At 41.3% G+C, this 24,161-nt stretch overlaps 2 protein-coding genes across 3 annotated transcripts in view; both read right to left on the bottom strand.

Annotated features, from left to right (window-relative positions):
• LOC148026940 (uncharacterized) overlaps positions 1-24,161 on the bottom strand; it is a 148,049-nt gene that overhangs the window by 11,085 nt on the left and 112,803 nt on the right. For both annotated transcript variants that reach the window (XM_087691485.1, XM_087691487.1), the window contains 3 exons: positions 22,030-22,148; positions 21,193-21,331; positions 20,253-20,380 (listed from right to left, as the gene is read on the bottom strand). In XM_087691485.1, the coding sequence (XP_087547611.1) occupies positions 20,253-20,380; positions 21,193-21,331; positions 22,030-22,148 (386 nt within the window). The remainder of the gene's footprint in view (positions 1-20,252; positions 20,381-21,192; positions 21,332-22,029; positions 22,149-24,161) is intronic.
• Positions 16,225-20,237, bottom strand: LOC148026941 (histone H2B.11-like). The gene has a single exon (XM_087691488.1). It carries the CDS (start codon positions 17,098-17,100, stop codon positions 16,471-16,473), a length of 630 nt encoding a protein of 209 aa, XP_087547614.1. The 5' UTR covers positions 17,101-20,237; the 3' UTR covers positions 16,225-16,470.

Here is a 24,161-nt window from a genome sequence, read left to right as displayed (position 1 = left end):
TCTAGATATTTTGTACTTAGCCCATTTTTCATTATACATTTTGAGTCCTTTCATGAGCATTTGCCATTGATGAATCTTTTTGGAGCACTCAATACATGACTCTAGTTTCAACTCTTTCGACCTATATGGCCTTGTAATTGTTTTCTAACCTCTAGTCTCTAATTCATGAAACTTTGTGATGATTGATCTATCTTAAAGTTGCACATTTTATGTGTGTTTTTATACATACATGCATATAATTTTACATGTATTTTTTAATGAACATACGAAATGACGTATTTTATTCTTGAAGATTTTGTGTATATTCTGGACTGCACTAGTTCACGTGAATCATATCGTACTAAACATATGAAACCACCCTGGTCCCAATACATACATACAATAGACAAGGGTTTGTGACCATGTGACCATCTGCATTCTGCAACCTTAATATATTCTCCCATGCAGGGGATGCATACAAAGCTCAAAAAATTTTATGAGTCTAACAAGAACTGTCCCAAAGACCTTCAGTCAAGTCCCGGAGTATAGCTTGTTGATAAGATTGCAGCTGGAAACATTAAATAAGTTCAGCCAACTCTGCCGATAAGGAGACCAAAAAAGCATCATGTGGAGAATCAAGTAATTGTAGGCGAACCAAGGCTAGAATGTCCTCCGCAGCATGCAAGTGCTACCTAGTAAGCAAAGCATGATAAGTTTCCTATTGCATTGACATCGTCTGCACATTAAGAAGCAATATTTCAACTGAGGCCAAATCTTCTAGTGGAAAATTGTACATGAGCCTTTCAAGCAGCTAGCTCATGTATCCCTTGAAGACAACATGACTTTAAAATGAAGAGTTAAAACCGTAGGAGCAGCTTACCCAAGAGACCTGCGAAAGCATCCACAGGTGGTCTGATGACATCAAGCTGCAAAGGAAAATGATCTAATAAGACATATTGCTGCAACACTTGTCAAGAATCGTGTGATGGGGGGAGAGGCTTGAGCTGCTACGCCAAACACATACTGTATATACAAGAGGAAGCTCACTCAAGAACACAAGAAGAGAGATGGAGGCCAAAACGTTTTCTTACTGGTTTCTTCTTCTTCTTCCACACACTATACAATGTACACAAAGTATAAATAAGATACAACATAAAGGAAAGTGGCCTTCTAAGTCAAACAATGCATAATCGACTATACTAATCGACTGGCGTTATATCTTTGCCAGTTGTAGGTAGATGTAGCAAACTAAATATAATAAGTGATAAGTCAGTGGCCATGTGAGTATCATAATGACCACCAACGTGCTAAGTGTAGACGTGCGGACTCATCTAGCTAGGCGGTCCATCATCAATGTCCGCACGTGTTGAGCTTGCCATCTCAACACTCCCCCTCAAGCTCAATTCTATCTCTGCAACTCCAAGTAAGCTTCGAAAGTTTCGAAGCTTCTCTGCACCCAATGACTCTGTGAAAATGTCAGTTATCTGATCCTGTGTGTTGACATATACCACGTCAATCTCTCCTTCAAGTACCTTCTCTCTCACAAAGTGGTAGTGTACCTCAATGTGTTTTGTCCTAACATGGAACACTGGATTCCTAGGTAGCTGTATGCTGCTCATGTTGTCACAATGAATGACAACTGGACCATCTCCCTGCACGTCCAAATCACCTAATAACTTTTGCAACCATACCACCTCACATGCTGCCATAGCAGTACCTCTATACTTAGCCTCTGTACTCGATAAAGCAATTGTAGGTTGCTTTTTACTGCTCCATGTAATTGCTACCAAGGGAAAACATGAATCCACTTGTAGATCTTCTGTCTGATATGCTACCAGCCCAATCTGCATCTGTGTATCCAAAGACCTATACGTCCTTACCTGCCTCATAAAAAAGTCCATAATGTAAAGCGGACTTCACATACCTCAATATACGTCTAACTGCATCCAAATGAGGCTTTCTAGGCATCTGCATAAACTGACTGACCAGGCCAACAGCATAGCTCAAGTCTAGCCTTGTGATAGTCATGTAAATCAAACTTCCCACTATCCTCCTGAACCTAGTAGAAACTTCTATCTCATCCCCAACGTCAGCACTCAACTTCACATTTTACCCTAATGGTACTGAAAGAGGCTTAGATGTTGTCATACCATACTTGGATAACATATCCAAGCCATACTGCCTTTGGGACAACCATATACCATCATCACATCCGATCACCTCAATACCAAGAAAGTATCTCAGCTCACCCAAATCTTTCATCTCAAACTTCTTCTTCAAGAAGTCCTTAACTTCAACAATCTCATTGTCACTGTTACCTATAATAATCAAGTCATCCATATAGATGACTGATAACTAAATTTGCATCTCCCTTTCTCACATAAAGTGAGTGATCAGCATCAGAAATACAAAATTCAATATTAACAAGATACTCTCCAATCTTGTCAGACCATGCTCTAGGTACTTGCTTCAGCCCATAGAGCGTCTTCTTTAATCTACACACATATGTGGGATGCTCTAAATCCTCATAACCTGCTGGCTGCTCCATATACACTTCTTCTTGCAATTCACCATGCAAGAAGGCATTCTTAACATTCATTTGCTGTAAACTCCAACCTTTGGCTACAAGGCAATCACACACCTAACACTTGCCATCCTAGCAACTAGGCTGAATGTCTCTTCATAATCTATGCCATATGTTTGAGCATAGCCTTTGCAACCAGCCTAGCCTTATACCTGCTAACTGAACCGTCTGCATTATGCTTGACTTTGTAAACCCACTTACAGCTAATAGCTTTCTAACCCTTAGATAAGGGTACCGAATTCCAAAGCTTATTGGCTTCAAATGCAGCCATCTCCTCATCCATTGTTACATCCCAATGAGCATGACCAACAACACCCTCAAAACAAGTCGGCTCAACATCTTCAACTAGTTTCACCATATAAGCATAATGGTGAGCTGCATAACCTTCAAAACCAAATCTTTTAACAGGCTATTTGGCCCTACTAGATCTGCGTACCACCAGATCACTCAATGGAGCTTTTATATTACTATGAGCTCTCTGTACACGTGGTATCCTGACTCAAGGAATACCAAGCATATCATCCAAACTCTCCGAACCACTAGAATCTCCATCAAATCCCAAATGACTGATAGATGCATCATTACCATCTAGCACTTTCTTTTTTCCTTTGTCCTTCCCTGCAACACTTAAAGATCCACCTAAAGATGTGGGGCTACTCCTTAGTCTCCCAGACCAAGAACTCACTGTAGGTGTAGTACCAAATGATGTTTCTGGTCCACTAAGACTCCGTGATTCTTGTTTATCTTTCTGCACATAGCTGTCTTGATCATTATCATCATCCAAAACATCACCAGTAGGTGTATACCAACCTCCCATCTCATCAAAGTTAACATCCCTGCTCACTCTGAACTCACCTATGACAAGGTTATAACAGCGATACCCTTTCTGCTCTAAAGAGTATCCAATAAAAACATATTTTTCTGCCTTTGGATCAAGCTTCTTCCGTAGCTCATCTGACACATAAACGTATGCAACACTGCCAAATACCTTCAAGTGCAATACATTACGCTTCTTGCCAGTAAAGCATTCTTCACGAGTCATCCCATGAACTGTAGCTGTGGGAGCTCTGTTCATAATGTAGACAGTAGTATGGACAACCTCAGACCAAAAATGTTTGGGCATATTCTTTTCAGTCATTAATGCCCGTGCAACTTCAGCAATATGCATGTTTCTTCTTTCTGCAACACCATTTTGCTATGGGGTATATCTGCAAGTAAATTGCCTCTTTATCCCATGAGTCCTCAAGAAGCCACTGAACTCATTAGAGACGTACTCTAACTCTCCATCTGATCTCAAGCACTTCACTTTTAAGCATGTTTCTGTTTCAATAGCTGCCTTAAAAGATTTGAAGTGCTCAAACACATCACTCTTTTCCTTCATGAAATATACCCATAGCTTCCTTGAATAGTCATCAATAAATGTGACAAAGTATTTGATACCACCAAGAGATACATTCTATTTAGGCACCCAAACATCTATATGTACTACATCAAGTATATTTCTACTCACCTCTATCATACGAGAAGGGTTGTCTTGCCTCCTTATCAAACTAGCATGCTTCACAAACTTTATGCAATTCTATAACTCTAAAAGAAGGCAACCCTGTAACCAATCCTCTGGACTGCATTAATTTCAACATTTGCACATTTGCATGTCTAATACGTTTATGCCATATTTCAATATCTGCAACTACTCATTTTCCTTTAGCATGCATAGCAGCATCCATTGTAGGAATTTCAACATCTAAAGTGAACATTCGACCAACTCTACTTCCTTTTGCGACCAACCTGCACTTATCATTAAAGTCTTCTACAAAACAACCTTTTGCATTGAATCGGACCTACAACCCCTGCTCTACCATTTGGCCAATAGACACTAGATTCTTTGTAATTGATGGCACATGTAATACATCTGTCAAACTCTTTATCTAGTCATCATACAAGGACAAGGGAACCTTTCCAATGTGTAAAATTGGGTGATACGAATCATCACCCATCTGCACATAACCTCCGTTTTGTAAATCATGCATCTCTCCAAACCATTCAACATGACTAGTCATATCATTAGATGCACTTGAATCAACATACCATATATCATCATGTGTCCCCTTTCCTGTAACTGCATTTATCATATGCTGCATAACAAACGCATGCTCATTTTTATCTTCATTCTGTCGTGAAGACGATACATAGTTTCCTTGCTGCAATTTACCACTGCGAATATCATCCTTCTTAGCATAACAATTGATTGCAATATATCTTGTTTTGCCACAATAATGGCAAACAATAGCAGAATTTCCAGAGCCTCTGTTCTGCCATCCACCTCTTCCTCTAGAGCTCTCCCTACCTCTAAAGTTTCCTCTGCCTTCAAAAACCTACATTTCACCAAACTGTTAATTGAATCTGTTTTGCTGGTTATCGCCAGCACGCCCCATACCACAATCTCTCGAAGAGGATCTACCACGTTCCCTTCTTGAACTCGAGTAAAATGCTTGGACATGTTCACCATTTCTTTCAGACGAATCACCCTATATATTGATATCTTCAATAATCATGAGAGAGATCAGCTCATCAAAATCTGAAAATGGCTTCCGTACATATACTGAAGTAACAAATGATTTCCACACCTTCTCATTGTTAAGGCCACTTATAGTGGATGAAACCAAATCATCATCATCCGGCATTGTATCAATCGCTGCTAAAGCATCTGCAATACTCCTCACCTTCAACATATACTCATTGACAGACATTTTCGCTTTCTTTAAGGCATTCAACTCTTGCTTGAGTTGAATCTTTCATGCCTCTGTATTTATTGAAAGCATGCTCTCAAAAATTGTCCAAGCTGCATGTGAAGTTTTTGCATTCCTGATATGTCCCAACATAGTATTATCAATGACTGCAGATAGCCAGTACCTCACCTTTTTGTCTTTCGTATTCCACTCTTTCCATGCTTTTAACTCATCTGCAGTCAGAGGGATACCCAGCTCTGACTCATTTTCTTCACCTGAAACAAACTCATAAAGGCGCTTTCCAATGAGGAAATTCATCACACGAAACTTCCATGAAAGGTAGTTGTTCTTGTCAAGCTTCTCAATAATGGGATTTCCATTGTTCTCTGTCATTATCACAAACAAGGATACAACACAACAAGCTAGTCTTCTGCAAACTTTTACAACATGTGCACAGCAATACACCAAGCAACCTTTTTTACTGATTGCTCAATAGTACATGTAATCTGCAACCTATTTGCAGATAAAACTTATGTTTGCTTCCTGTAAACACCTCAAAAATTACAGATTCGCAATCTATAACCTACACACCCACTTTCAGTCAATACAACAAAAATCACAATATACCCTGAAATTGCTGTCCGCAACCTTGTGGCTTTAAAAAGGGGCCTGAAACGGCCTTAGACACCCAAAATAATTGCGGGCTAGCCCTAAAGGGCTAATCTGTAGAATATACAGTGATCTACGCGCACACCAAATCTCATAGCAATCTGAGATTTTTGCTCGACCCTGCTTCCGGTGCCTCCACAAGCACTATCCAAGAGAAAGAGTGGAAGAATGAGAGAGCTTCTTACCCGTTGCTTACTTGCTCGAACCTTGCTTCTTCTCCTTCACTTCAGCCTTCAAAATCAGCCTCTCTCAGTGGCGCGGCTCTGATCTCATATCAAAAATCGTGTGATGGAAGGATGTGCTTGAGCTGCTGCACCAAACACACACTGTATACACAAGAGGAAGCTCACTCAAAAACACAATAAGAGAAATGGAGGCCAAAACGTTTTCTTGTTGGTTTCTTCTTCTTTCACACACTATACAATGTACACAAAGTATAGATAAGATACAACATAAAGAAAAGTAGCCTTCTAAGTCAAACACTGCATAACCGACTATAGTAATCGATTAGCGTTATATCTTTGCCACCTGTAGGTAGGTGTAACAAACTAAATAGAAAAAGTGATAAGTCAGTGGCCATGTGAGTATCATAATGGCCACCAACGTGCTAAGTATAGACATGCGGACTCATCTAGCCAAGCAATCCATCATCAATATCCGCACGTGTTGAGCTTGCCATCTCAACAACACTAGCATTTCCAAAACTTCTAGTAAAAAGGAATTCTCACACATAACATAGATGCGGTCCCATCGGGACCACATAGCCAAATATTGGGCCAAATGAAATGTAAACCCCAAGCCAATAAAGAAAGCCATAATCAAAGATCCTATTTGAGAATGTCCATCATAAAAGCATTTCAAACCTAGATCTCGAGGGTATCCATCAACGAGTGCTTCGAAGTAGATTGGGAAGAGTCAATACACATGTTGAAATCTCCCATAAGCAAACCCAACCTACCTAGAGACAAGAGAATCATGAAGGCAAATCAACAAGGCATGATGATGCAATGAGTTATTAGGTACATAGAGGCCAACAAGCGATAAACCTACCCTTCAAAAACAATTTCAACCACTAGAAAGCATCGATTAACATCATTCTTAATAAGCAACGACCGGAATTTCTCATGTACCACCATAAAGACACTTGATTGTCTTACTACTAGCATAAAAGAGACGGAAACCATGACAATCCAAAATACAACGAGCATCATTGTGACAACAGCATATAATACATCCCGATTGTTCTCGTGCAAAATACGCCACATATCATGCTGCTTATTGTGGAAAAAAATCCATGAACATTCCAAGTGGCAATCCACATATCTAAAATCCAAAAATTCATGAACAAGGCTATTCAAGCCTCGCTTGAACTTTCTCTGCTAATGCCTTAAGAATCCCATAATCCAAGAAGTCCGCAAAAACTGCAAAAGCATTCTACGTTGAATGAGTTGGCTTAGAAGAGAAAGGGTTAATTCCAATCATCGAGATTGAACAAGTTTATCTACAATCCCACAAGGTGATCACCTTCCCTTCCTTTGCGCATATCTATGCAAGGAATCCAAAGGGCTGGAGTGTTGAATTCAAGACAGCCGAAACTCAACCATTTTTCTCTTTTTTGAACAAACCTCTGTATGTGTGTGTGTGTGTGTGTCGATGGGTGGGTGGGTAGGTGACCATACGAAAGATGGTGTTGCAAAAGCAACTTGCAAATCAAATTAGTTATTGTAGGGGAGCATCTCTCTCTCTCTCTCTCTCTCTCTCTCTCTCTCCACATGGCACGAGGATGACACACTACTAGACCCACTTCCTTCAGGTATTTGAGGATGATTTCATCACCCAACCCAATTATTGGATCCGTCCCCCCTCCCAGGCAGAGGCCAGTGACAAACTTCTTTCACATATCAAATTCCACAAGTACCACTAGCTTAGCAGATCCTGATGTAGCATGATATTACTCATTGCCATCTTAGGTGACTGACATGAGGATACGCTAGTGATTCTATAGCCAAGACTATACTCATGTAGTCCACCCTTGGTTATGGCATACTCATTGTGCCACCCCTTCTTTCCTTAGCTAGTTCTCACACTTAGGAAGGACCACATGCACATACGTTGTGGTGCTTTCATATCACTCTTTTATCATGTTATAGATCTAGTTCTTTGGTGTGGAAGAAGAAGAAAGAAGAAGAAGAAGAAGATTTCAGCCCTATCTCTCTTTGCTTTTGTGTGTGTGCTCTTGGATTCTTCACCTATCTATTCAGGCCATATCTACATCATGCCACAGAGTCACATTAGACTCGGCCATTGCACTTTGCAAAGCAAGACAACCCCGACCACCTAGCCAATGTCTAAGAGGCCCATACCACAATCAAATCATAGCCATTATTGCAAGACACAACAGACACACCCCTCAACCCATTAGCAAAGCGGCACTGAACCACTTCAAGATGGAGATTCTAAGAGATGGACCACTCTAGCTAGATATCATATATATATATATATATATATATATATATATATATATATATATATATATATATATATATAGTCTTAAATTTTTAGATACATTTTGATTTTAGATCTTAGCCTCATATTAGGATACATTTATTTCATGTTACTTCACTTCAACTTTATTATGATGAGATGGCATTGGATATAGATGTATTGGTTTTTGTCTCGTAGGCCACATTGGCCTTTTGCAAACGTTAATATATCTTTCTTTTTTTCTTTCTTTCTCTCTCGCACAATAACTCCACACTTGGGGTAAGATATGCACGTCAGGGTTGTGTGTGTGTGTGAGAGAGAGAGAGAAGAAGTTTGAATTGATCTATAGAAGTATTTACATCAAGCCTTATGGCCAGCCAAGCACGATGAAAGATTGGCAGCAAACATTCATGAAGCCAAAAGGTTATGATAACACCATGCTATAGGAACAAAAGAAGGGGATCATGAAACGAGCATAGCAGAGGTGGAGTGAACAATATCCATGCATGGAGCAGCCATCTCTCCAAGTATCAAGCCAGCAAGAACCATGGAAGTAATCTACCATAGTAGCAATCCTAGCACACAACCCGCATGACCACAATGGCAGGAGATTGAATCAAAGATAAAAGCATTCCGAGTCCGCCCAATGTGCCAAAGCTCAGTCCATCCCATAAATTGAAAGAGGCAAGGATGATGGGAATGTAACATTGCCATGGGTGGCACGGATGGCCAAAGACCCAAGGCCGAATCAAAGATGAAAGCATTGTGAGTCCACCAAATGTGCCAAAGACCACTCCATCGCATAAGCTGAAAGAGGCAAGGATGATGGGGCAGTAACGAGACTATGGATGGCATCTTGCCCAAAATCCAAGAACAGATGGGCATTCTCTAACCTGCCAATAAAGTTCGTACTTGGGAAATGAAGTCCCAAATCTATCTGGCAACCATGCAAGAGATGGAAAGATAAGCAAGGATTGCATCATATGTAGTATAGAAGGCGCATTTGCCACAGGATATCCTGCGACCATGCAAAACATGCCAAGTAGAAAGGTCTCCAATAAGAAGCCTCCATATGAAAACTTTTCATTGATAAAGCTCAAACTTCTATAGATGAAGTAGCTGATCACACCACTTAGCTTCACTATCACGAATAGAAAGGCATGTGCTTTCACAAAAGCCCAATCCAACAACAGCAATAAGGGCTGAAAAGCAAGGGACAATGCCTCAAAAGTCGGTCTTCCAAAGTCGACGAAATCAACCTGTAACCTCAAGGTATCTGGAAGTATTGACGAATATGGCGAAAAGAATAAACTCCAAGCTGACTCGGAATAACATTCTAAATATTCTTCAAGCAAAATCTTACCATTTGTTTGAATTTATCCCTTTGCATGTGCTTGTCAAGCCAATCAAGCACCTTGGATATAGCCAAAATCTATGTTTGTAAGGAATTAGCTTCCTTTCTAGAATTAGGAGGGCACCAAACAATGAAGCGAAGAATCCTACCATAATGCAATCAAGTGGGTAAAAAGAAAAGACTTTGAAGTTTTGAATGGTTGTGTCAATTTCAAAACATTCAACCATGAGTCTTGAAAATTTGTGCGCCCATGTGAAATGCCAATATCCTAAATAAAAGACCTAGCAATATCTATCAAAGAATGATGTTGAGCACACATGGCATAGTAGCATGTTGCTAGGATACCCACACCTCACCCATCGATTTTCATGCTTCTTCCATAGCATAAGCAGATGGACTACATTAGTTTTTGCAATGGCTTTTGCACCCAAGGAAGCAAAAGCAAGAAATAAGAGATCATGTTGATCATGATTGTTTGTGCAACTTTCAATCACACATGTGGGGCCAAACCTAGGATATACAATAAACTTATCATGAAAACGTGAAGATATCCAATCAAGCAAAGCATGAGGAGCCATATCCAACCTGATGGGATAACCCAAGTGTCAAGTTCTCTCTCCTCAAGAAACAATGCCCCTTGCCAACCCAAATCATTCAAATCAATTCTCTATACAAATGCTCTAAGCGGATTTTTTTTGCACTAATATGTAGGCCCAAAGTGAGACCAAATAGGCTCCAAACACTCACTACCCTCTCCAAATTGAACCTCTCAGCCTTAAGAGATATTAACAAATCATTGACAAGAGACTGCCCCCAAGATTTTGCTCCACTTAGAAGAGCTAGTCCAATGATCATACTATCAATAGCCACTTATCCAACATGGAGAGCATCGGATGTATTACCAATGCAAAGAGCAAGGGTCTAAAGGGGCATCCCTAATGAAGGGAGAGACAAAAAGCAATTTCATCAATCACCCCCTATTTAGCACAATGCTTACCACTACATCAATGCTGATGGTATCTATAAGAAATGTCATTTTTCGACCAAAACCCATGGTAGACATTGATTCTCAATGAAAGGACCAGCTAACATAATCAAAAGTCTTTTCAATAAACAACTGAAACATAGCAACATGTTGTCCAGAGGCTTTGGATTAATCTTTCCCCAATTGAACATTTAAATCGACGAATCGATTATGAGAATACTTTCTGCAGTCTACTTGTGATGATCTTAGAGAAGATTTTATACTAAGATCCCATACTAGAGATGGGCCTCTGCTTCAAAGTTTTCGGGGAGGGAACCTTCAGTAATAAATAAAGCACTGCAATCTTCCAATCCGAAGGCATGCAACCTGATCTTCAAACATGCTTATAAAGTCCAGCCAATGGGTCCTTAAGCTGGTCAACATTATGCTGAAAACGGTTCATTAGGCAAGTCATCCCAACCAAAGCTTTTCCTACATGGAAAATGGGACAACACCTCCTCGACCTCTGCCTCAATGAAGTACCATGCCTAAAACATAATGGCGAGCAGCATGAATTGTAGCAGTGCCTTGCGGATCCAACAAATGTTTATAGTACTCTAGACACATCTGAATCACAGACTGAGGCTCAATGACCAAAATGCCCTACATGTTTAACAAGCACAATATATTCTCATGTGCATATGTTTTATAAAGGCCAGCAAAAAAACTAATGATTTTGGCAATTGTTATCATACAAAGCATCCAAATGGGTTAACAGTTCGTATTTTGCATATTGCTAATTTGAAGAGCTGGGACTCTACATTTCAACCATTTTGAATAAGTGGCCAATTCATCAGATGTGTCCCCAGCTCATTGCAAGGTCACAGAATGGTCCAGCAAAGATTGCAAATGCTGTAATTCAGCTCTGAATGTAGATGGTTATTCCCAAATGCTCTAGACAAAGCACCTACATTATCCTGAAAGATTGACCATGCATCCATACCCTTATATAAGACCTGTCTCCCAAACGAAGCAATCGATCGTTGTAAGTACCCAGGAACTATTCATGTTACAAGAAGCATAGATTGAATCACAAGGGCCAACAAACAAGCAAGGCCTTGAAGGCATCCACCGGCCGATGAACTATTTCCACAACCAAAGAATACTAGTCCGAAAGGACATGCTGTCTCTCAACCCATATATTAAGTACTGACAGAAGGAAGGAATCACTCTGACAAACATACATCCAATGCAATCTAGCCCAGGTATCAGAATGCTAAAGAGAAACAAAGGTAAAACTGAGCTCAAAAGGATGGAACCAAGGCCACATATCTTGTCTCAATGACAAGGCTACCAAAGCATCCCATAGGACCATCTATCACAAAATGAGGCGAAGTCAGCTGCTCAGCATACTCACAAGTATTTAAGTCTCCCATCGCAAACCCCTATAGGGCCATAGAGAGACATCGCAAGTCCTCCCAAAGCTGCTGCCAATCCTGAGCAATGTTGGGTGTGTACACCCCTACTAACCACAAAGCCTCATCCTCATACATGATTTCCACAATCATAAATCTGCTCCAGCATCCTAGCAAATCAAAGATGGCTGCAAGGAAGAGCGAACAGCCAACATAACTCCAGATCTATGAGGAGCACAACCATTGAAAGACACCATAAAATCTTTATATATGTAAATGGAACCAGCCATTGAGTGTTTCTTGTGTCCCACTGCACAAAAAATATCCCATCTTCCAGCAAAAGCAGTCTTCCACATATAATATTGTTTGCTCCCATACAAGACACCCTTGGCATTCCATAATGCTATCCTCATGATAAATAGGTAAGAGAAAACTACTATTGTGATGCTTCCCCCTTAGCATTTGCAGATTTACCAGCCTGGAACCTCTCTATCTCACTGCAAATGACATCCACAAGATTAGCTGTTTGCAAACCAGCAATTGATACCTGAGAAGGATATTGTTGTTGCTGATTACGAAAAGCATCCCTTGATGGAAGCAATCTTCCCTGAGCATCAAACCGCAAGGCACAATCAAAAGTATTTTATCAACCACACCTACTGCAATATGAGACAATTAGGGCCTAGATTAAAATCCTTTCCCCCTTCATTAAAAATTGAGTAACATTAGGTGGGGATTTGTGCACAGGAGCCAAACAAGATTTCTGGTGAGCATAACACTTTACCACAATCACCCAAGGAGCTTCCTTTGAAGCTTGTTCATGATGGGAAGGAAAAGGCTCATCCTCTGGCCTGCCATCATACAAATCCTTATTTCCAATTTATGCAGTTGGCGCAAGAGGAGATACATGTTGCTACTGAGACAAAGTTTGAGCTTCATGCGCTTGTATATGCATCTCAACCTCTAGATCCACACAATGTTGTGATACCTCAGGATTGTGATCACATTCAGATATAAAGTGACCCAACTGCCCACATCTAAAATAGTGGCCTGCAAACATCCCCCTTCTCAACTCATTAGCCAAGGGATGCAAACCAAGATATTGACGAGGTATTTTAGTCAGGCAAGGTTTGCTTGTATATCAGAGAAAACAAGCATTATTTCTATTATGTGAGGCCAAGCGAGGCTCCACCAATACTTGTCCAAGAGGAGCCTATGCCTATCTATTATCAGCTTCCTTGCACAAAACATTACGTAAAAGTAAAACCTCAAGCGAGGTCCAAATCAGAGCAATCAGGGGAATATGACCTGTAAAATAGAAAATGGGAGATCGCTCATGGAAGGTTGCAATTTGCTGCAACACAATATTTGTTCGCAGAATTGCCACTACATGCCCACCATCTCGTAAAGCAAATGTTTTGCCTTCAGTTGCATGAATCTATTCACTCATCAAGTTGTTAGCTTGAGCCAACACACCTTGATACATATCTCCCCTCTCCTATAGAGGAGGACATGCACCCTGCTGTGTGAACTCCAGCCCATCCAATGAACGGCTACCTTGCAAACCTACCTGCTTCATCTCCTGCCACATCTTCATGAATGTTCTCTCCTGCACACGCTCATCATCGGAACCCACATCACCTTTCCATCCACCCCATCTATTACTAGTCAATGCTATCCATATCGATGCCACAAGAGGTTGTAAGCATTAGAATGACCCCCAATTTGAAGGGTTTCAAATGAACCTGACTGTTCTCTCTTTTTTTTCGTAAAAGGTAATTGTATTAATTACGAAAAAAAGGTACAAGTTTACATGATTACATGATTACAAAATACACGAGGGCCCTAGGCCAACGTGTGGAAAATCCCAATACTAATCCACGAAAAAGGTTACACAAATCATGGCAAGGACCCAGAGGCAATTGCCATATGCCAGGGAAGCAAGTCCTCCCGAGGGAGCAAGTCCGAGTGTCGAATGAGATCTATCTACCAATGCAAGAGACCTTTAAGCTAGGCAATGTGTCTCGGTACATTAGAGGCCGAATCAAAGAGAGGCATTCCGCGTGGTCCAAATGTGCCAGCATCCCCAGTATCTGAAAAAGTGGAATAAGATCTTCATATGTAACTGTGGCGATGTGGGGTACTTTGGGCGCACAAAAACCCAATCGAAAGAAGTTAGTGAGGACCCCACCACTGCGCGCCAGACTTGTGACAAGAGTGACCATATATTCTTAGTGAGCGGGCAAGAAAGAAATCGATGTCGAGCCGATTCCACAGTAGTGGTACAGAAGAAACAATTGCCATTCGAAATTCTACACTTGGAAAGGGCCGAGGCAAGAGGAAGACCACCAATCATTACCCGCCAAAGAAAGACCTTGCATTTGAAAGGTGTCTTATTCAACCAACCCTCCATCACAGTTGCCTTCCACCATGACTGCGATTTCCGCAATCCCCATACAGTATTAGCTTTCACACCCAGCCATTGATGATCTTGAATGAGAAGATGATACACTTGATTAGCAGAGGCCTTTTCCAGACTCACGCAGCCTGCAAGGTCCCAATCCTACCAAGGACGATCCACAGCCAGGGCAGGAAAGGGTTGCCTACCCTGAAGCACCGACAAAAGCTGTTCCCATAAATCACGGTATCCGTGTGGGATCCTGAAAAGTCTCCTAGCAGTACGAAACGATGCGAGGACATTGCGAGTGGCAAGGGTAGCATCCACAATCGAAGTCACACCTAAATGGGCCATGCGGCTAAATCTCGGTCAGAGCTGATGTTTGTCTTTCCATGAAAGTAATCGCGACACTGCCAACAATTCCAGTTGAAAGGAGTTAGTATGCAAGCGGTTCCCCAGTGGATGCCAACGGGCCTTTTGGAGCACCACTTTCCAAGAGCCGACCAAGTGCAGTGACAGAGAGGAAGAGGGACTGGAAAATCGAGAGTCTGCATTAAGGACATGCCACCAGGAGGCCCGAAGTCGTGTATTACCATGGCGTAGCCCACTGTTCTCGAGAAAATAATGGGCTATAATGGTCCACGGGTGATGATCCACACATATGGCGCGAAAAAGAGACCAACGAAGAGCCAACATATGAGTTTCAGCATCCAAAAAGCTCCACCACCCATGCATTTAGGGGTACATGTATGTGACCATGAAATCCACGAAATCCTGCTTGCAATGAATCCTTCTTCCATAACATGAAACGAATGGGGCGAGTGAGAGCCTTCAAAGTAGTAGGAGTCCACGGCAGCAATGGCAAGAAATATGTTAGCATTGGCAGCATAATTGTCTGAGCCACTTTGAGGCGGACATGGAATGGCCACGCTTGCGACTTCCAATACAAAAACTTTGCTGCCAGTTTTTGTGAAATCCACTCCAGTAGGTCCTTTGGCCGAACATCCACCCCCAATGGGTATCCAAGATGCCTTACAATGGAGCCACGGGAAACAACTTGGCCCTACTAGCCTAATGACTGTAAATCAGGCTCCGTGCAACTGAGTATGGCTGATTTAAAGGCATTGATGCAAAGACCAGAAGCATGACCAAAGAGCATCCAAACATCTAATGCCTTTCGAATGTTGTCCCTGTCCGCCCGCAAAATCATAAAGCTATCATCAGCCAGAGATTGGCTAATGAAGTGCTGTCCCAAAGGAAGAGACAATCCGGCCAGCTGATCAGAAGCCGCCATTGAGGATAACATTGAAAGGACCGGGTGAGTCGCCAGGGCAAAGAAGAGAGGACTCAAAGGGCAACCCTATCTGACCGAGCGTGCAAGGACAAATGGCTCTATAATCCCACCATTGAGCATAACTCTTGAAGAAGCCGCAACATTAATGGTGTAGATCAATCGGAACATCCAAGTACCAAAACCCATAGCAGACATGAGTTTTGCAATGAAAGACCAGTCTAAATAGTCAAAAGCCTTTTCCAAATCCAATTGAATCAATACCACTTCCTGACTGGAGTGCCTCGCATAGTCAACAGCCACTGACTGTTCTCCCTCTCTCTCTCTCTCTCTCTCTCTCTCTTTTTAAATCTGAAAAATCTGTGTTATGGCAACAAGTGCATGTATCAGCCATAGCCTCCCATCGCTTTGATCAAAGCTCAATCCACATGTTACTTGGGAAACACGAATAACAAGAAAGCATGCAACAAAAGAGGTATTAGACATACACACACACGTTAGTTCTCTCATTGACAGGTGGTGTTCAAAGACACTATGCTTACTGTATAAACTAAATCGAACGCTATGGAGGGAAGATTAGTGTTAGGGCCACAGGAGGTAGTTCTAGGCACTGGTGAACTTGGTAACGGCTTTAGTGCCCTCAGAGACGGCATGTTTGGCAAGCTCGCCGGGTAGCAAGAGGTGGACAGCAGTCTGGATCTCCTGGGAGGTGATAGTGGGCTTCTTGTTGTAGCGGGCAAGGCGGGAGGCCTCCTGGGCAAGCTTCTTGAAGATGTCGTTGATGAAGGAGTTCATGATACCCATGGCTTTTGAAGAGATGCTGGTGTCAGGATGGACCTGCTTGAGGACCTTGAAGATGTAGATCTTGTAGCTCTCCACGGCCCTCTTCTTGCTCCCCTTCTTTCTGCCCTTCTTTCCCTCAGCATCGCCACCACCTTCCTTGGCAGGCTTCTTCTTGGCCTTGGACTTCATGGGCTTCTTCCCTGCCAACTTGGTGATCTTCAAGGCCTTTTGTTCCGCCTCGGCCTCGTGTGCAGGAGGCTCCTTTGCCTTTGGCACCATAGCTGTGTGCCTACAGCAATCCGATGCACAGAGAGGAAGAGGGGGAGAGAGAGAGAGAGAGAGAGAGAGAGAGAGAGAGAGAGAGAGCTCAAAGATACAACTACCTGGCCTTGTTTCTAGACAAGTCAGCGCTCTCTCTCTCTCTCTCTCTTTCTCTCTCTCTCTCTCCATGAAGATGATTGAATTAAAATGCAATATTTACATCAGACCATTAGGTCAGCTAAGAAAAACAAAACAAACACAAATCAAGCTGAAAGGCCTCTAAGACCATAACACATGAATATCACACAGAAAGGACAGCCGGAGTGGAGCGAACAATATCCAACCAAGGAGCAACAATGTCAAGAAGAACCAGGTCAGCTGAAACCATAAGGGAGATTTGCCATAACAATAAACCACAAACACAAGCCACATGACCATGGATACCTGAGGCAGAATCAAAAAATGAAGGCATTCCGAGTATGCCAAATATGCCATAGAGCTGTCCAACGAAGGAAATGGAAAAGGAAAGAATGATCTAATTGCAAGGCGAGCATAGAAGGCATCCTTCCCATAATCCATGAACGAGTTGATATCCGCTACTTAGTCACTGAGAACCACACATAGAAAACAAAACTCCAAATCTATCGAGCAACAGAGCAAGAGACCAAGAGATGAAGCAATGTATCATTGCATGTAGTGCAAAATACACGACGACCATGGGAGATCTTACCAACACACAACACATCCCCAATTGGAAGACCCCCAATAAGCAACCTCCATATGAAAACTTTACCCTGATAAGGAATCTTAGACTTCCAAAGTTGAAAAAATCTTTCCTGCCACTTCTTTTTGCTGTCCTGAATATGCCATATTTTATTGGCCTTTCCAGTGACCCATCTCTTGACCTCAACCATCTGATGATAGATCTAATTAGCTGACCTATTCTCGAAATCATCACATAGCACAAACATCCAATCCCACCAAGGAAACAAGGGTTGTAAAGCAAGCAATGGAGAGTACCTCAAAAGTTGCTCCTATAAGGATGACCAAATGTCATGATAGCCACCAGGCACTCGAAAGTACTAACAAATGTGCCGAAAAGAATAAAGACGGAACTATCCAAGAATGACACCTTCATAGATTGTCTCCAACCCCAAGTGAGCCATCCGATTAAACTTATCTCGTTGCAAGTCTTTATTAGGCCAGTCTAATATCCTGGAGGTAGCTAGCACTTCTCCTTGCAGTGAATTCTCCTCTTTATGAAGATTAGGAGGACGCCAACTATGAAATGCAAAATCTCTTGTCAAGATGCAATCAAATGAGAAAGGAGAAAAGATTGGGAAACCTTCATAGGTCTCGTGAAATTTAGCAATGCCACCAAGAAACTTAAATAACCATGTGAGCATGTGAGATACCAGTCTTTTCAATGAAAATTTTTGCAATATCTGTCCAGTGTCCAAGGATGACTCTACATACATAAAGCCTACAAAAGTATCAATCTCAAAGCAACCATATGGAAATTAACATCCAATAAAGCTACAACCCCCATCCTTTTAGGAGTAGTCACATGCTGCCAAGAAATCCACACCTAGCTCAAACGATTCCTTTTCTTTTTCCACAACATGAAGCGGATAGGCTGAACCAGTTCCAAAAGAAACTTCTTAGTCCAAGGAAGTAAGGGCCAAAAAAACGAGACCATATTGATCATGATGTATTGAGCAACTTTAAGTCTCACATGAAGAGGCTAGCCTTGAGATTTCCAATACATAAATCGATCATGTACACAAAATGACATCCAATCAAGCAAGGCATGAGGAGCTACATCCACACCAGTAGGATAACCCAAGTGTCACGTAGTATCTCCTTTAGAAATCATAGCTCCTTGCCAACCCAAAGCTTGCAATTCACTCTCTGTACAAGAAATCGGTGTAGATTTATGAGCATTAATATGAAGCCCCAAAGCTAAAGCAAAGAGATTCCACATAACCATTGCCCGATTCACATTAGTCCGATTAGCCTTGAGAAACATAAAGGAATTATCAGCCAAAGATTGACCCAAAAGTTGGGCACCACTAGAAAAAGACAAACCAACAATCTCACCTTAATCAGGCAGCTTATCCAACAAAGAGAGCATTGGGTGAGTGACTAAGGCAAATAGCAAAGGACTAAGAGACCAGCCTTGCCGAAGAGAATCTCTCTCTCTCTCTCTCTCTCTCTCTCTCTCTCTCTCTCTCTCTCTCTCGTTAATTGAATTAAGTAGTAAATATTTACATCAGACCATCAGGTCAACAAAGAAAAACAAACGAAAGCCTACCAAGACTTAAACACAGAAAAATCACACAAAAAGGAGAGCCGGAGTAGAGCAAATAATATCCAACCAAGGAGCAGCAATGTCAGGAAGAACTAGGTTAGCCGACACCATAGAAGAGATTTGCCACAGCACTAAACCACGAGCACAGGTCACATGACCATGGATGCCCGATACTGAATCAAAAATAAAGGCATTCTGAGTACGCCAAATATACCACAAGGCTGTCCATCTAAGGAAATGGAAAAGGCAGGAATAATCTAAATGCAAAGAAGACATAGAGGACATCTTTCCCATAATCCACGAACGATTTGATATCCGGTGCTGAGTCGCCGAGGACCACACACGGGAAACAAAACTCCAAATCTGTTGAGCAATAAGGCAAGAGACAAAGAGATGAAGCAATGTCTCATCACATGTAGTGCAGAATACACGACCAGCAAATGTCCGTGTGTGTGTGTGTGTGTGTGTGTGTGTGTAACTCTTACATCTGTTTGGGGGTCTTATTTCCATGACCTATTTTCTCTTTAAGAGAGGCAGAAGAAACTCGACTTACATGAGGATATGCAGCGCTTGTAGGGCTAGAGAAGATGCGCTCACACATACAGTCCTAGGAGCCTCACATGAAGTTATGGCTATTTGATACTTTAGATACATCCACACACTTATATAGTACCTTCTTAACCTTAGGACCAAATTGTTCCTCAAACACAGACTGTGATAGTTATTATATAAGAGGACTGATGGTCATAGCAAGTTAGCATAATAAAAGAGGGAAATACTATCATGTACAGTACTTCTAGAGTCAATTTAGTTACATCTGCTTCAACACATTGGTTGATAGACTCTGAAAGCTAGTACTTTAGAATCTACTGGCCTGCAGAACAAGGATTAAAGTGGTTTTGAATTTGAAGTTCAGCGCATAGCTAGGTATGGGATACCACCAGACGATTGAGTTTTCTTATTGTAAGTACATTCCTGGATTGCCCATTCAAGAAAAGAATGCCAAAACTGGGGGTTTAAAATGCATTACATTTTCAATATTTTGCCCTTGCAGAAAGTTTCCTTTTGTTTGAAGCAATCTAAATAGCTGCTGAACTACTCGTGTTTCCATCTTAATCCTAGAATCTGCTGAGGTATGCTTGCCAGCCTGAGCTTTTCCTGCATTCCATGTGTTTTGCATACATTAGACCTTTCACAATGTTCCCCAAATATAATATTTCGGCCTAAAACCACACATGAACCACTTTCCCATTAGGTTTTACGTTTACCATTATAACTAGTACAGATGGTCCTGAAGTTCGCTTGCTACTCTGCGTGTGTGTGTGTGTGTGTGTGCATGAGTGTGCATGCATGTGTGCACATGCACAACTCCATCCTATGTGGTTTTGAAGTTTAATATTTCTCACATATAAATAAGTTCTTTTGGCAAATAGACAAACATGGTATGGAGTTCACTATTGTATGGACTGTAGAAGTTGCAGAAGTTACTTTGGGCAAGCTCACTATGCAATATAGTGATATCATGGACAATGAACCTAAACCCTGCATATGCGTTATATATCGCTTTGATCATGGCCAGCATGGCACCAACAAGACAATTTCAGATTGCCTCAACTAGCTGCAAAATAAAAATTGCACAGTTGCAATAGGTTTGTCTTTGAGATAGCCTTGCAATAACATTGGCCAGGCTAGTGTTGAATACTGACTGATTGAACTGTTTGTTACTTTCGTTGACACTGTGTGTAAAAAGACTGGGCAGGTTGCTACATTGTAAAAAGATACCACATGGCTTTCACTTCGCTTAGTCTGGAGCAGTTTCAACTCCCAGCTTGCCAACCCATTTCTGGAAAATCCTTGTTTATTTTAAAGGCTACTTTTTTTTTTACAAAGGTCTACATTGGTAACTGTAGATTTTCCTCACTTCGGTTTAAAAATAGGTTAAACTTTTAAGTCTATCATCCCAATCAAACCTGTGAGATATTGATTAAGTATATCCCAAACTACAATGGCTCGCATCAGTGCACCTTCTTCATGATTGGCCTGTGATTCCAACCTTGTCATTTCTCCCTTGAACTTTTTCGTCTCTTCACCCACCCTTGCCAGCTCCCCCTTGAACAAAAAACTCAAAAAATTAGTTGGCTGTTTTAACAAATATACTATATACTAGCAAAGCTCCAAAGCACAAACAGAAACAAGAAATTTTGAATGTTGATACTAAAGACTTGCTTCATTAATATGTTTGCAATTCTGAGGTAGACATTTATGCATGGTGCTAAGGAATGGCTAAAAAGTGAAGACCAGAAAAAAAGAGCTTGCACAAGACACTAGTAAGAAATCAGGACAGAACTTAGAGTGTTCAATTCATTGCACAACATTTGATAATGAAAATGTTCTAACAGCCTCCTAGCACACAAGGAGAAATTTTACTTCCTAAAACCCCAGCAATGCAGTCCTCTTTTAGCAAATGAGGACCTATGATGTATATAAACCATGTCTTTGTGCTGAGTAAAATTTCCAATAATCTTCTGTAATAAATAATATAACATGAAAACTTGCTCCATTGTTCAATGCCAGCTTGATGTCTTATTTGCCTCCTCGACTATCTATAATCATCTTACTGTTAGATACAGATCAAGCTTCTACCTTTCTATACTTTTGCATTACCTAACATAGAAAGCAAGCCCATTATTTAGCAATGGTATTAGATCAAAGGTATTTCTTAAGTCACAAAGAAATATAGTGTGCTGAAGTCAACACCATCTAAATTAGAAACAATGCAATGAATTTAAAATGAAAGGTCACACTACCAATAGTGCTTGTCCTTCAGGTCCATCTGCTGCTGACTCGAGCATCTCTGTATTCCCAAATGATTTTTCCAACATTTGCCTAAGGTTTCCACTCCTCCATCTTGCTTTTTGCAACTGATCTATACAGAGAGGGGTATTTTCAGGATATAGCACTGACTTCATGTTTTCTAGTAAAATGCTGTATGTAAATATACAAGAAGGAATGAATGAGAAGTTCCAGCAGTACAGAAACACCAAGCCAGTAAAGTTTGTAAATTCCAGAAGGATTATTATGACACTTCTGGAAAGCCATGCAACTATATAGAAGACTTCTTATTGGAGCAGCAGGAGGTATAAATCTAACCAGATTGATATCTAGCTTCTCCTGTAAAAGTCATGTCCTAGTGCTACCTCTGTTCATTTCATTGTTTTTACCGCCCTTCTCTCTATAGCAACCTCCTTTCAACGCTTCCTCATCATCTCACGATCACTTGCTCCCCCTTTCACAGCTGTTTACGGCTGATCCCTAGCCTAGTCTGCAGGATGCGTGCAGTTTACAGCCACCTGGCCACTTGTGCATGAGCTCTCTATCTTCTCTTCTCCCTGCTTTTCTTCGGACCTTATAGTAGGTAGTTTTGTTTTCCAAAGTCACTTGTATGGGTTTCAATGACACTATGAAAAGATAAGGGATAAATTGCCAGAGAACACTGCAAAAATGTGGATGCAGCAAGAAAAAGCAATTATGACCACATAAGTGTCAGGCTATCCCAATCACTTGTGGATCCCTCTTCTAGTCCTTTCTTAATTCATCTGTTGTGCCGATGCTGCAATAATGCACTATAGAAGGACACTATCATCCCCCAAGTCACCACACAGTTACTTCTCCTTGAAGAACATCATCTCCTGTTTGGTAGGTGATTCAGACCAACAGAGAGAGAGGTGGTTACTTTCAATGAATGTATCTAAAGTCCTTGGATGACAAGTTCTGCAAAAACAGATCTAACCTGAAAAGTAGCAAAGAACTGTATGCAAGCCTCACTCATGTCCTCCCGCATCAGTCATGAGAATGCCTATGCCACTTTGACTGTTCCTACAGAGTTAGGAGCTGAGCTTCTAGACATATCCATCCAGCCAGCCATAGGTTCCTGGTGCCCCACACCCCTGGATTTTCTCTCTATGGAGATCCAGCCGTGCATGTCTTAGCTCGTGGAACAGTAATTGCACATTCACACTAGATCATAGGCTCTTTCTGAGTTCTCTCGGGAATCTCTCATTGGTCCAATGACTTTGAGTGGGACAACTAACTTAGTCAACTTTCTAAAGGTGGCCTTGGCTCTTGGCTCCTAATTTGGATCTCTATCCCTAAAAAGAGAGTGTCTGTTAGAATGACCCTAATGCAGCTCGTCAATGTGCCTCCCTACCTCCATCCTTCACCAAGCCTCTGAGCTAGTCTTATGTGCCACTCAAAACACATACTGTAAACAATGTCTCCGTGTTGCATCCTCCTCAATAAAACCTTTCTCTTCTCCACTTGATGTTGTATAAGATGAATTTATTTCTCAATCTTCTGACACCAAGTCCAAGAATCCTTTCAGGTTATACGGATTGATTTTCATATCCTTGGGAGTCCATACTTTTTTAAGGAGCAATCTACTTAGAGCTACTAATACTACCCAAAATAGAAATTGGAAAAGTTGCACATACTTAGGGGATGATTTCATATCATGACATTGTTTAAAGTCTCAAAATCTTTCAAAACATTCAAAGGAACTGTGAGATAGAGAGAAGATCGAAGCTTAGTTTAGAATGCAATAGACAGTGTGGAGAGTGAAGCACAACACCTAATGCAATAGACTGAAAGAGTGTAATCTGAAAGTACAAAGTGCAACCCTTAAACCTTAGGGTTGTAGGGGGTGTTCACACCCGAACACGATAAGTGCCCGTAAGTGTGTAACATAAGCACATACGAAATAAGACAATAAGTCTAGGGGAAAAAACCTCTCATACCAAGAGTAAAAAGTGCCCAGTGTCCTATTGATCACCAACACTCCTCTATGAGCGTAGGCTTGAGTGAAAACCCAACAAACCCCCCTGGAGTGAAGAGTGATCAAAAGTACAAGGATCATCCGCCACCAAAGGAGATCAAATTTAAA

This window comes from Lygodium microphyllum, chromosome 13 (assembly GCF_053477565.2).
Source record: "Lygodium microphyllum isolate KBCC chromosome 13, Lygodium_microphyllum_v1.1.10, whole genome shotgun sequence".
Lineage (NCBI taxonomy): Eukaryota > Viridiplantae > Streptophyta > Polypodiopsida > Schizaeales > Lygodiaceae > Lygodium > Lygodium microphyllum.
Note: the sequence above shows the minus strand (reverse complement) of the source record. Positions and strands in the feature narration are given on the sequence as shown.

Coding starts and splice junctions, on each gene's coding strand:
- LOC148026941 (XM_087691488.1), bottom strand. CDS start 17,100: ATGGAGAGAGAGAGAGAGAAAGAGAGAGAGAGAGAGAGAGCGCTGACT.